Raw genomic sequence first — 15,173 nt, forward strand, 5'->3', positions numbered from 1 at the left:
TTGATTTGAATTGTATTTGTTGTTGATGATGTTAATGATATTTGAAATTGATAAGGTGAGCATGAAATACTGAATATGGCCAACGTGCCAAGAATGATCTTATAATTATGGCCACTAGTGCCAACGAAATAAAAAGATGTGAAAGTAATATGAAATTCGATGATTGATATAAAAAGGATGATGTCTCAAATAAGACGGCCTAGCCGATCGGGTCGTGATCGGATACCATGCCGCACACATGGTGGTGATTGTGCTGAAAATTGTAATTGAAATGGTAATTGTGGTTGATGTCCCTAATGAGATGGCCTAGCCGATCGAGTCGTGATCGGACTTCGTGCTAAAGACGGTGGTATTGATATTGAGAGAAATTGTAGTTGATGTCTCTAATGAGATGGCCTAGACAATCGGGTTGTGATCGGACCCGTGCTAAGAGTACGGTGGTACTGGTTTTGTGAATAATGGTATTGTGGACAATGGTATATCGATACTAAAAATCTCCCAATGTGAGATATGGGAATTAATTTGAACACTGTCTTGATCCTAAAATGAGGTTTGATGTTAATAAAGGCTTTCATTGATATTATGATAATCTTGTTTGTATTATTTATCATTCTATTGAGAGACTATTTAGTTATACATACTAGTTCTATTCGACAGTACTAACGTCCCTTTTGCCGGAGGGGAGGGGGAAAGGGGGGCGCTGCATCTTTAAATGGATGCAGGTGGTTCCACAGTAGGAGATATTGATCAGTGATAGCAGTACACCTTCTTTCCAGCTGACTTGGTGAGCCCCACTTTATTCCGGGGTTATGTATCTTTTATACTTTGTGTATTCGATTTGAGGTATAGCCGGGGTCTTGTTGCCGGTATTATCGTTGTACTCTTCTTTATCTATAGAGACTCCGTAGACATAGTGTGGGTTGTGTATTGGTGCTGGGGAAAGACAAACTATGTTATGTTGTGGTTGTATTACTTGTCCATTTGAGACTTTAAAAATGATAAAACTATTGAAAATGAATTAGTATTGTAGACATGAACACATTTTCGTTTAATTAATGTTAATATGTATTATCTCTATTCGTGGATGAGTTTGGGCAGAATGAAATCTAACAAGCTGCTCAGTCGGTTCACTCGGTTGAGCGCCGGTCGCGTTCCTTGGTTTTGGGGCGTGACACTGGGGATGCAGAATTAGTATAAGGTTACATATATCAGAAGGGTCTCAAGGACCCCGAGCAGTACTTGTGTCAGGGAGAGTAACTTAACCAAGAATTAAATTCTACTCCAAATACCCCTAGCTAAATTCACATGTGTATAGGTTATTCCTTCATTCATTACAACAGGACTAAGTACTAAGCATGGAATTAAATTGACAGGGTGATCATAATTGATTCTGGATAGTGAAAGTTTATGTTAGTCTTGTTGGAAACTAGGATACTTACAAAGACAACAGTGTAGCATTTCAAACAAGGCATATGGACATCATAAGTTTTCCTTGAACTCTTTAGTGATCATAGTTTGACTTATATCCCTATTGCTATGTGGTTAATTCCTTTGAATAACAAAATGTAGCTTTCTTCTTTATGAAGTGACATAGTTCTAACAGATGTGAGAGCACAAGAAGGCAGGAGATCTATTTAAGCAAGAATAAGTGCAGAATCTCTAAGAAAGGGCATCCAAACACATTACATGAGGTATTCTTACAAGATTTCAAGATTCTAAGACATGACAAAGTTTCAAGTAAGATAGGATCAACTTAATAGGTTAATCGTAGGAGTTCAAAGCAATGATCATTCATGTTAGGAAAGTATGGTTTTGTTAACAGGACTACTAATCCAGTTAAATAGGTTAAGTATATTAGCCCTAGCATAGTGAAGTTCTAGTTTCAATAGCATGACATAACAAAAAGATAATGCACAAATCAGTAGATACTAAACTCTTAAGAACAATTAAGGGCATGGCTTAAGCTGGGCTGAGAGGACACATAACGCCATTTGTAGAAAGTCATTAGCACCGAGTTCAATTATTTTAAAAGAACTTTCATGCAGTAAAACATAAGAACATTTGAAGAAAGAAGACAACTTGAATTGACATACTCTAATCACGATGACAACTTTGTAATTATCCTTAAGTGTCTACAATTAGCATAGTCTTAATTTTATCAAAAACAAGTGATTCAACTACATGATATAGATCAACAAGAAGTATCAAGCCAAGAACAAAAGAGCAAACATGAAAGCCTTAGCAAAAGTTTCTTCAAATAAAAAGTCAGGATAGGTGCGGAAGATCATATGAAGTTCTTAGTCATCTAAAAAATTCCAATAACACATAGATTTACTTAAGTTAGAAGAGTATTCATTTAGTTTACAAAGATGATCAACTGAATTAATTTTATATTTCTTTAGATGTTAGTAAATTCACATATATAATATCAAAGAATAATGATCAAACTTAATACATTTATAAACAGAATAATCAACAAGAACATGACTTTAATCTTATACAGTCAAAGAGAGGAAAGGTCGATGTGCACTGACCTTTCTCCGAGCAGCAAACCAAACAAAGGCTTTGTTTAGCCATTTAGGAACCCAAGGCTCAGACTTTAATTAGTGAGTGACTCAAAACAAGAAAAAAGAGAAAAAACATAGATCGAGTGAGAACTTTGCCTTAATTGAAAGAATTCTAAACACTATTGTATTGTGTATTAATTTTCTTTAGATTGTTAGGTTGTCTTAGATGAATGCCATTAAGGCTCGTATTTATAGTGCCTCAAGGTCTAGGGTTCCAGCATATTCAAATTGGTGAGTGAAAAGTGATGAAAGATTGATATGCGAGCAAATCAAGTGAAATCAGAGAAGGTAGAGGTGAAAAACAAGGAGGGACTTTACTTGAGTGATTTGAATTTCATAATGAATCATTAATGAGCAAAAACCATCGGCTAAGGCTCCACTGTCTAGAGGTCACTGTGTTTCACCTCTGGACATCGAATACTCATGATGAACTCTGAGAAAAACTCCATGCATGCTTTGATTTGATAGATTACGAGAGAAATCAGATGATTTGAGGTTTTCCCCTTCTAGTTCAGGGTTTCAGGTTTGGGCATTTAAAATTTTATCGGTGGAAATGGAAAGAAAACGGCGTGAATCATGGCTAACAGGCAAAAGATGGATGATTCAAGGTTGATTTCGTTGACCTTGCACGAATTTGTGCAAGGTATCATGACTGATGAGGGTTAAGTGGATGAGAGAAAAGAAAATGAAAGGGTAAAAAGAGCGCGACTGTGTCAAACGGAAAATGATTAGGGTTTCTGGGGTTGGAGTTAAAAATGTGAGATGCGATCTAGGCCGTTGGATCTTTAGATTAACGGCCCTGAAATTCGGGCATTAAAGAGCTTTGATGAGAAATTTTGGCGGTCGTTGGATTCATGTTATCCAATGGCTATGATTAAATCTGATGAGTGTTTTAATTTAAAGAGAAAATAGAGACAAATCGTGAGCCGTTGATCCAAGGAATGGACGGTTTGGATCAGTTGTGCTTCTTTTGTGTGTGTTAGAGACGAGTGACGTGGCATGATTTTATTGGATCGGAGAAGAGGTCATGGATTGCCAAGTTGGAAGGGAGTGGGGTATTTGGACTGGGCCAATTTGGAATTGGGCTTGATTATTGGGCTAAGATTGATTTAAATAACAGCCACTTTGTGTTTAACAAAGAGGTTGCAACTGTAGCCTTTTAGCTTTTTACCCTTTTTGAAATTAATTTAAATAAACTTAATTATTTTCAATAAAATGTAGTAAAATTATAACTATCAAATACACTACTAATTATTGCAATTAATTATTTGTAAAAATACTTTGTCTTCTAAATTAGGACACTAATTCCGAATTATTAAAATAATAATCTAATTAACTAGAAATTAAGGAATAATTTCTTAAATTAATTATAAAGCCTATGTTATGTATATAAAGGTTATTTTAATAATCTTAAAATAGTAAGTATGATGTATTTTGTAATTCTAATACTAAATTATTAAATAGGTGTTATTAATTAGAAAATATTTTCAAAATAACATAGGCCATAATTTAAGTAATAGAGTGTGAAGTTCACAAAAATTCAAAGCATAACTTAGGCCAGAAAAGTCCGTAGTTAAAAAGTTTCAAAATAACTTGAGACCAAAATCATGGAACAAAGTCTGGAGTTAAAAATAATTTATGGCATAACTTAAGCCATAAAAGTCTGAAGTTAAAAGGAATCAAAACATAACTTCGTACCAAAATCAATGAATCAAAAAATAACTTCACACTTTTATGGCCTAAGTTATATTTTGAAGCCTTATAACTTCAGACTTTAATGGTCTAAGTTATGATTGAAGTATTCTAAACTTCAAACTTTTATAGCCTAATCTCTTTGAGTCTCAAATTTTTGAAAATTTGAACGTTCATCACTGTAACTCCACATCACTGAAGAATATATAGCATTTTCACCAAAAACACAAACAGATTTACAAATAACCTAAAAATACTAATCATAAGGAAACTATACAAAATATTTGTAAGAGTAAAACCTACAAAACTAATACACTAATCAAAGTAAAACCTAGAAAATTATTTTAGCACTAATAGGAAAGGAAAACGATTCAACTAAATCTGTATACACTAATATCAACAAAAAAACAAAAATTAAAATCATAAACTGCTTGTCAATGAAAATCCCATAGACATCGTAAAACAATTAAAATCGATAAATCAGTGAACAAAAGTAACAGTTAAAATCGTACTTGTGACTATACATAATGTTATTGGAGAAGAAACGGTTACAAAAATCAAAAGCAATAGCAAAAAGTGTACGTTTGATTTTAGAAAAGAACAATCAATACCATGAAGATATGTTGTACACTTAGAGAGCGCGTCTTTTATTGAACAAGGCAAAATCGTCTTTTTTAAATATTTTTAACAAAAAATCATGTACGTATGCAAAAGAAAAAACAAATCAGGTAAAAATTAAAAAGGGTTACTAAATAGAACGCCCCATCCAATTTTTACGTTATTTGCGATGTCCTTGGAATATAAACGGATATTTTTACCGATTTGTCATACACAATATTTCATTATCTGAACTTTAGTATTTGCATATAAGATATGCACATTAAAATTTGTATACTAAACATTAATAATTGAATTACATGTTGAAAGAGTATATGAAGTAAAATATTAATTTTCGCTTGTAAAACTTTAACCTATTCCATAATGATGAAATTCATGTACAAACACAAACTTCCAAATACCTTTTTCAACTTCAACAAAATATTGTCCAAATACCTATTATAAAATCTTTTTTGGAACGATACTTGATCCTTGAGTATGTCTCCTTTCAAGAATAAGAAAAGAGGATTTCATAAAACAAAATATATATCGAGCAAGATTAAGTTGTAAATATATACCGTTCAAAGTACTCAATCCTCGATCTCTGAATTGTGCCACTATTGAAACAAGTAGGATAAACACTCAAGTGCTAATACTTTAAAATGCTAGTAATGTACCTATATTTCAAACCGAAATAAAATAAATAAGTAAATAAATAATAAATACTACTCTCTCCGTCCCAATTTATATGGAAAATTCGAATTTCAAAAGTTAAATGGATCTTTTTTTTTTACGGCGATTCTTTCATATACCTTTTAAATATTTTAATTATTATGACTTACAATACGTGTTAAGTAGTTTTCATATATATAAATTTTATTTAAAAACATAAAGATTCTATCTCCTAATTTACTATCAAAATTAAAAAGTTAATTCTTGAAATCTGTTATGACACATTAGAGGGAGTAAATAATAACTCTTCCATTCACAGCTTATTTGGATGGTTGTTACATATTGTTTTGTATCGTATTGTTACTTTAAATACGATATTTGTTTTGATTGTAACTTAAATTTTATTATATCGTATCGTTAAATTCGTCGTTACATAACGAGGAAACGTGTCACTTTATGTAACGATAGATTTGGTGTGGTCGCGTCGTTACCTTATCTTTTTCTCTCATCTCACCCTTCATTATTATTAAATAATTTTATTTTATCATTTACCCTAATTTTTTATATAATAATTTTACTCTGTATCGTAAGTTTTCGTTATAATATTGCAAGTTTATTCTTCATATTGTTAGCGCATGATATCATAAAATGACGGCAAACGATACAATCTATCCAAATATTGTATTCATCAAACGATACAGTACAATACGATACAATAAATTATGAAACGATACGTAACAACCATCCAAACAAGCTGTCATTTTATGTAGCATAGCTCGGCCTATGAGTGCCAAACTACTTAATTTTCGGTAAGACTTCAAATATAAAATTTTCAAACTTTGTAAAAGTAAAAATTACATATAAACATTATAAGTTAAAACAATTAATAATCAATAATACAAAAATAATAGCTGAGAATTTTCAAATAGCAATAACGACGCATAACAATGAAATCGATAATGTGACTAATGTAAATAAAACTACAAAAAGTCCTCAAACCATCAAGTAGAACTCAAAGAAGTCCTCGAACCATAGACTACGCAACCCTTTTAGTCTTTTAACTGTATTAAAAAATACAGCTGGTATTGTTGACGATCAATTTTGACCCTCCCTTTAAAAATTAATTAATTTATATCTAATAATTTACAATAAATATTTTAAAAATATTTTTTAATTAATAACACCTATTTTACAAAAGAATTAAGTATTAATGATGTTGAAATTAATAATTTAGTATTACAATTACAAAATATATCATACTTACTGTTTTAACATTATTAAAATAACCTTTCTATACATCACATAGACTTTATAATTAATTTAGTGAATTATTTCTTAAATTCTAGTTAATTAGATTATTACAACAACATACCTAGTATTATCTCACACCGTAGGGTTTGGGGAGGGTAGTGTGTATGTAGACCTTACCCCTACCTTGTGAGGATAGAGAGGTTGTTGGTTAATTAGATTATTATTTTTAATAATTCAAAATTAGTGTCATAATTTAGAAGATAAAGTATTTTTACAAATAATTAATTGTAATAATTAGTAGTGTATTCAATAATTATAATTTTTACTATATTTTATTGAAAATTATTAAGTTTATTTAAATTAATTTCAAAAGGGGGTAAAAAGCTAAAAGGCTACAATTGCAATCTCTTTGTTAAACACAAAGTGGTTGTTATTTAAATCAATCTTAGCCCAATAACCAAGCCCAATCCGGAATTGACCCAGTCCAAACACCTCATTCCCTTCCAACTTCGCAATGCATCACCTATTCTCCGATCCAATAAAATCACGCCACGTCACCCGTCTCCAACACACAGAAAAGAAGCACAACTGATCTAAGTCGCATGTTCCTTAGATCAACGGCTCATGATTTGTCTCCATTTTCTCTTTAAATTAAAATACTCGTCAGATTTAATCACAGCCGTTGGATCAAAAGAATCCAACGGCCACCAAAATTTCTCATCAAAACTCTTTAATGCCCGATTTTTCAGGACAGTTGATCTAAAGATCCAACGGCCCAGATCGCATCTCACATTTTTAACTCCTAGAGACGGACTAGCCCACCCCAGAAACCCTAATCATTTTCCCTTTGGCACAGCCGCCCTCTTTCCCCTTTCATTCTCTTTTCTCTCATCCGCTTAACCCCCATCGGTCATGATATCTTGCACAAATTTGTGGAAGGTCAATGAAATCAACCCTGAATCATCCATCTTTTCCCTGTTAGTTGTGATTCACCGACAAACTTTTAAACGCCGAAACCTGAAACCCTAAGCTCGAAGGAGAAAACCTCAAATGATTTGATTTCTCTCATGATCTATAAAATTGGAGCATACATAGAGCTTTTCTCAGAGTTCATCATGAGTATTCAATATCCAGAGGTCAAGCACGGTGACCTCTGGACAATGGAGCCTTAGCCGATGGTTTTTGCTCATCAACTATTTATTCTGAAATTCAAATCGCTCAATTAAAATCCCTCATTGATTTTCACCTCTGCCTTCTCTGATTTCACTTGATTTGCTCGCATCATCAATCTTTTGTCACTTTTCACTCACCAATTTGAATATGCCAGAACCCTAGACCTTGAGGCACTATAAATACGAGCCTTAATGGCTCTCACCTAAGAACACCTATGAATCTGAAGAAAATTAATACACAATACAATAGTGTTTAGAATTCTTTCAATTAAGGATAAGTTCTCACTCGATCTCTAGTTTCTCTTTCTTTTCCGATTCTAAGTTACTCATAGACTGAAGTCTGAGCCTTGGGTTCCTAAGTAGCTAAATGAAGGCTTTTTTGGTTTGTTGCTCGGAGAAAGGTCAATGCACATCGACCTTTCCTCTCTTTAATTGTTTCAAGATTAAAGTCCTTCTCTTCTTGTTGATTATTCTGTTTATAAATGTATTAAGTTTGATCATTATGCTTTGATATTATATATATGAATTTACTGACCTCTAAAAAAATCTAAAATTAATTCAATTGGTCATCTTTGTAAACTAAATGAATGCTCTTCTAAGTTAAAATAAATCTATGTATTGTTGGACTTTTGTATATGACTAAGAACTTCATATGATCTTCTGCACCTATCCTGACTTTAGATTTCAAGATACTTTTTCTAAGGCTTTCATGTTTGCTCTATTGTTCTTGCCTTGATACTCCCTGTTCATCTATATCATGTAGTTGAATTACTTATTTTTTATGAAACTAAGACTATGCTAATTATAGACACTTGAGGATACTTACAAAGTTGTCACTATGATTAGAGTATATCAATTCAAGTTGTCTTCTTTCTTCAAATGTTCTTATGATCCTAAGACTTTCTGAAATACCATTTAGAAGATATCCTATTGACCTCTATGGATGTGTAATCATCTGTAAGTTTTACTGTATGGAAGTGATTTTAAAATAATTGAATTAGGCGCTAATGACTTTCTACAATTGGCCTTATGTGTTTTGTCAGCCCAACTAAAGTCATGCCCTTAATTGTTCTTAAGATTTTAGTATTTACTAATTTGTTCATTATCCTTTTGTTATGTCATGCTGTTGAAACTAGAACTTCACTATGCTAGGGCTAATATACTTAACCTATTTAACTGTATTAGTTGCCATGTTATCAGAATCATGCTTGCCTAACATGAATGATCATTGCTTTGAACTCCTGCAAATAATCTGTTGAGTTGATCCTATGTTACTTGAAACTCTGTTATGTATCAGAATCTTGGAATCTTGTAAGAATACCTCATGTAATGTGTTTGGATGCCTTTTCTTAGAGATTCTGCACTCGTTCTTGCTTAAATAGATCTCCTGCTTGCTTGTGCTCTCACATCTGTTAGAACTGTGTCACTTCATAAAGAAGAAAGCTACATTTTGTTATTCAAAGGGATTAACCACATAGCAATAGGGATAAAAGTCAAACTATGATTACTAAATACTATAAGAAAAACTTCGGATGCTCATATGCCTCATTTGAAATGCTAAATTGTTGTCTTTGTAAGCATCTTAGTTTCTAACAACCATAAACTTTCACTATCCAGAATCAATTATGATGACCATGTCCATATAATTCCATGCTTAGTACTTAGTCCTGTTGTAATGTTTTAAAGAATAACTTGTACACATGTGAATGCCACCTATTAGGAGTTTTGAACTCATCCTTGCCTTAGTGGAAACTGCTGGTTGTATATCATGCATGTGACTGTGTTCCCAGGCCATTGAACTTGCTAAATTCATTGAAGTTTATTTACAGACTTAGAAGAAGCCTTTTAAGTGTTCATCTACCTTGTTTGAATGTGGAACCATATGTTTAACTCTTAACCAACCAAGATAGGATGAAGATTTCTTGAAAGATCACTTTCCCTTGTATCTGCCCCTCTCTCTGTCTTTCCAGAATTGCTAACTTTCATACTTAGTAAGAAGTGGAGAATCAATCTGTATGAAGACTTCTATTAAGCATACATGACTAAGTATATGATTATAGATAATGATCTTTGAACTACTTGACTTACCAATTCGGAGTTTTCATATTCATGTGTTGTTCTCTTACTGTTTAATGACATTTATAAGTAATCATGTTTGAGTACTCTTATGCTTGGTAAGAGTATATGATAGTGTTGTATGCTTGTGTGCAAACCATGGTATGCCTGTTGATGTTTTGATGACCTGGATGTTATTAAAACTTATCTCTCATTGTGTATAATCACCACTATAGTATTGGAGCTTACAGCGAACACCTCATTAGCATTCAAACCTCTAGGGAATAGTAAGTATGAGTACTTAGGGGTATTTGGAGGAAAATTTAGTTCTTCGTTAAGTTACTCTCCCTGATACAAGCACTGCTCGGGGTCCTTGAGACCCTTGTGATCTTTGAAGTGCCAGAGACCTAAAGAGTATCTTGGCCATGCATGGAATTCCACTCCTAGCCTCTAACTTATTGATATTTATTGATCTCTTTAGGTTTAGTATTCAATGGAGAACAAAGGTTTTCAATGTAAGTTGTTTTACTATATGTGACCTTATACTAATTCTGCATCTCCAGTTACTGTTGATTTTATAATTTATCTTGGACCTATATTAGATATTACTTACATATAATTATGTGTATTGGGCCATATATCTAATGTCTTTCTCTTTCTTCTGCACATGTATTTAAAATGGGCCTGCCGAGTTCTCAAAAAACTCAGGCTCAAGATCTTCGCCTGTTTGGAGTCTGAAGCTACTGATGTCCGTCTTCACTATCTGCTGGGCTTTCCTCCTTTCAAGCCTAAACCCAGAGTCGCCTCTTTCCCTTATCGCTTTAGTATACTGATTATCCTCATATGTATATGACACTTGTGACATTTGATTGAATTCTTTTGTTTTATATTTTTTTGAATTGATAACAACCTAGGCAAGCTTAAAGACATAGGATAAAGAAACATCATAACTTAGTAATAATAATTCTAATTCGTTAATCATTTATATCGTTCATCTATTAACCTTTACTAACATTTTTTTATGAAGTCTTTTGAAATCAAAACAGCCTTAGCGAAGGACGATAGTCCTCTCTTTTCAAAAGAAATCAGAAGAAACAGAATTTGAAATTGGTCTTCTAAAAGTGCGCTTTTCTACAAAGAATCAAACAAATGTTGTTGCCCAGCCAAAAGGCTTCTAATGATTTCTTCAAGCTTAAAATATGATATTTGCAAACCAAGGTATATCTCAGGCCCACTTCTTTACAACACTCGTGCTTTATTAGAGTTATAAAAATAGCCACATTAATTTAAAGACAAAATATTTTATAACTTAGCCATATCTCATAAGGTTTAACAAACACAAACATTATAGATATACTCTTTCAATCATATAGAGGTAAACACTTTCTTAAAGGCTTTTATAAATCTATACCATCATTTCAAAATCACATGCACATTTTTCAAGTAATAAGTTCTAAACTAGCTATACAGTATATCATACTTTTAGCGCTAATTAAGCAGAGTATAGACAACTAATCCTTTGAACCTAGTCTAAGATGCATCAATAGGAAAATCACTAGTTGAATCTTGTTTTGACTTGTGCAAAATAGGGTGCAACAACATGGCGACTCTGGTGGGGATTTCACACTTAGGTTCTAACCTTAGCAGACTTAGACTAGACTTGGAATTTAGGATTGTCTATATACTGCTTTAACTATGTTTAATTTGAAATTGTATGCTTACCTACCTTACTTGCTGGTTATGTACTTATGTGCTTATTTCAAATGTTATTGCTAACATCCAACTATCTGTTACCACTTTATAAATACTGTCATCACACTCTTTCCTATCGAGTCTTGGCCGTACACCATCATACACAAAGGCACGCGAGGGTTGTATTTTACACCCCTCTCCGAACCTTCGCTAAAAATTCTTAAGTTTCAGAGAATGGCTTTGTCAAGTCAACTGACATAACTTCTCGCAGTATTCAATCCAACTCAAAATTAGGAAACTCTACTCTAGCAAACATAGTTCATATTGCATAAACCTTAGGTGGGTCGGTCCTTGGCATCGACACACAATTAGGAAAGCTACCTTAATGTCAACAGTTCATGCACCCAATGACATGACCTTTGTGGAAAGACAAACCAATCATGACGAGACACTTAAGATCCGAAGCAAATACTTTTCAAACCCCTTTTCTCTACCCTCTTCAAAAATAAAAATCAATCAAAACATCCCCGAGATCAATATGGTGATGGGAGCACCGCACAAGCTAAATCAATGGTGGAAGAACATATGCCAATAGTATGGAGACAAAATCAGGACACACCTAGGAGGACTGACTGCCTTGCTAAACATCCAAGCCGACTAGGTGTGTACTCGCTTGTTGATAGAGTTCTGGGATTCGGCCAAAGTAGTTTTGAAGTTTACTAATTGTGAGTTGTGCCAACGTTGGAAGAAGTTACCAGTTTCATAGAGGTGCCATTTACGGGGAGGAGGCTGATACTATCGGTGACCATGCCCGGCTATAGGTTTCTTGATGCTTTGGGTCTGGAAAATAGTGGGGGTTTGAGAAACATTGAAGACGGATGGGTAAGCCTCGACCAATTGTTCGACGGGTTCAGACATCGTGAAAGTTATGAATGATACTTGGGATAATTTTAGTGTGATCAGGCAACGTGGAAAAGTCTCCAACCCATAACCTTCTCTTTGGCGCTACTGGGACTGCTGGTCTTCCCACAAAGAAGAGGACAGATCAATATCAATTTGCAGCCTGTGGTTTTGGAAACATTCTGGGCAACCTCCAAGCCACTTTGGTACCTATGGTGTTAGCATAAATTCTCAAAGCATTGTTTGCATATTCCTGGGGGTATGATTTCTTCAAGGGTTATAACCTATTTCTTCAAATCTCGGCCACGGAGTACTTCTTTCAGCAAGAGGCCACATTTGACTACTTTGTGGGTGTTAAAAACATGATTCGAAGTCACAGTGAGAGAATGAGGCATTTGGTCTCCCCGCATGGACATGAAGAATGGAGAGAGATGCTGACCAACGTAAGCAGAGAATGGATCAACTGGAAGTTGTCATGGTTAGGCGTAAGGGCGATCCTAAGGACTCCCAAGAAGTATTTTATCGAGCTTATAGGACTTGAGGACATCTAGCCATACTCACCCCTATGAGTTCTCATGCAGTTCGGGTTGATTCAGGATGTACCTCTCTGGACGAGGACGACACTATATGAAGATGAATATAATGGGTAGATCCCGATATCAAGGATAAGGAGGCTTCAAGAGGAGTGAAATGATCTAGTCACAATGCCAATGGGTCATAATTCGTGGTGCACTCTAGAATATTATGTCTGGATCAATGAAGAAGATGAGCTAGCCCGACCAAGCAGGGAAGGAACAGCCTGGAGGATGCAGTGGCGGCTTTTCAAATCTATCATGAGATTTTACCACACTACCTCGTGACTACCTCCATGCATTGCCAAGTGATCCCGGGGTCGGTTGATCACATGCTACCACCCCTGAGGACGATGACCGAGTAGATGGATGTATACAAATTGAGTCTGAGACAGAACCAAAAGAAAAGCCCGATTTCAATGATGATGAAGAATAATATGAAGAAGACGCGCAGAAAGAACCGGAAGAAGAAGAAGAAGAAGAAGATGGAAATAATGATGTAACCTTTGCTCTCGCCTATTACGATCCAAATACTATCAATGAAAACCAGATTTGTTTCGGATCTGAATGTGTCAAATCTAATTGTTTGTCAAACATTCGTGCCTTAGTCCTACCTCCGGCAAAGAGAGGTCCCATGAGTTTTAGGGAATAACAAGTTTGCCTGAATACGTGAACTAACTGATCTGTGTGCCTATATTTGTGCAAACACTGAAATTGACTTCTGTTCTTTTTCTTTTATTTTTCTTTTCTTTTCTTGTATTACTTTATTATTATTTTCCAAAAGAAAGTTGGTTTGTGTTGACCCAAAACTGACGGAACCACCGTACAACTTAAGATAGAAAGGGAAGATGTCTGCGATAGATAACCCAACCGAACATGCTCTGGTAATAGCTGATAACCTGGGGCGATCAGGAGAGAAGGATGATACGTGGAATGACGAACATGTGGCGAGAATGGCCCAAGAGATGGAATCATTAAGGGAAGAAGTACAACATATTCGGGAATTGGCACATCTGGCATTGACGACGCTCCCACAACCACCCCGTTTTCCTTCTCTAGATTCAATCCCCGACCAATTTCCTTCCACTACTTTCCAAGCAAATAATACCCCGATTTCAGTCCCCTACTACCCAGATTATACCTCCCGTTACCCCTTCAAACCCACCAAACACTCCCATACACACTCCTTACGTACAAAATTATGTTCATATACCGCAAAACCCACCAGTTGCTACCAACACAGTTCATGCCCCTCCTCGTGATGGCGTCACCTTCACCACTAACCAAAATCAGCACATACCCACAGCACACACCATTGCACATGAGCGATATGTTCCTCCAATATATGTCATTTCAGAACCCACCTTCACAGCGGCCGTCACGGTCAGGCTGCCTTACGAAGTTGATCAATATGCCGAAATGGAGAGAGAAGCTAAGTATAAGGATGAAGAATCGGTGTCCGAACAATTGCAAGCATTGAGAAAATAAATGAAGAACCTTCAGGTCGCTTGAGGGAGCAAAAGTCTAGATTATGAGGATATGTGTATCTACTATGACGTGGACATACTGATAGGGTACAAGCCTCCGAAGTTTGATTTCTTTGATGGGACAGGTGATCCTCATGCACACTTGAGAGCTTACTGTGATAAGCTAGTTGGAGTAGTAAGAAATGAGAAGTTAAGGATGAAGGTGTTCATAAGGAGTTTGACAGGGGAAGCACTTACTTGGTACACTCGTAAAGATACCCGAAACTAGAGGGAGTGGCAGGATATGGCAGAAGATTTCATGAATCACTTTTGGTTCAACACAGAAATTACCCTGATAGGTTCGCTATGGTAAACTTGCAGAAGAAGTCGTCTGAATCATTCCAAGCGTATGCACGTCGATGGAGGTCAGAGGCCGCCAGAGCACAACCCCTGTTAGATGACAGTGAGCTGACTATGTATTTCATCAGGGCTCAGGAAGTGATCTACTTTGAGAAAATGATGGGCATGATGGGATAG

The 15,173-nt window shown here is 35.0% G+C and overlaps 1 protein-coding gene across 1 annotated transcript; it reads left to right on the forward strand.

The window, feature by feature from the left end:
• The first annotated feature begins 14,709 nt into the window (after positions 1–14,709).
• On the forward strand, positions 14,710–15,173 carry LOC117280401 (uncharacterized). The gene is made up of 2 exons (XM_033660118.1): positions 14,710–14,897; positions 14,996–15,173. Exons 1-2 carry the CDS (start codon positions 14,710–14,712, stop codon positions 15,171–15,173), a joined length of 366 nt encoding a protein of 121 aa, XP_033516009.1.

Source organism: Nicotiana tomentosiformis, chromosome 5 (assembly GCF_000390325.3).
Source record: "Nicotiana tomentosiformis chromosome 5, ASM39032v3, whole genome shotgun sequence".
Classification (NCBI taxonomy): Eukaryota; Viridiplantae; Streptophyta; class Magnoliopsida; order Solanales; family Solanaceae; genus Nicotiana; species Nicotiana tomentosiformis.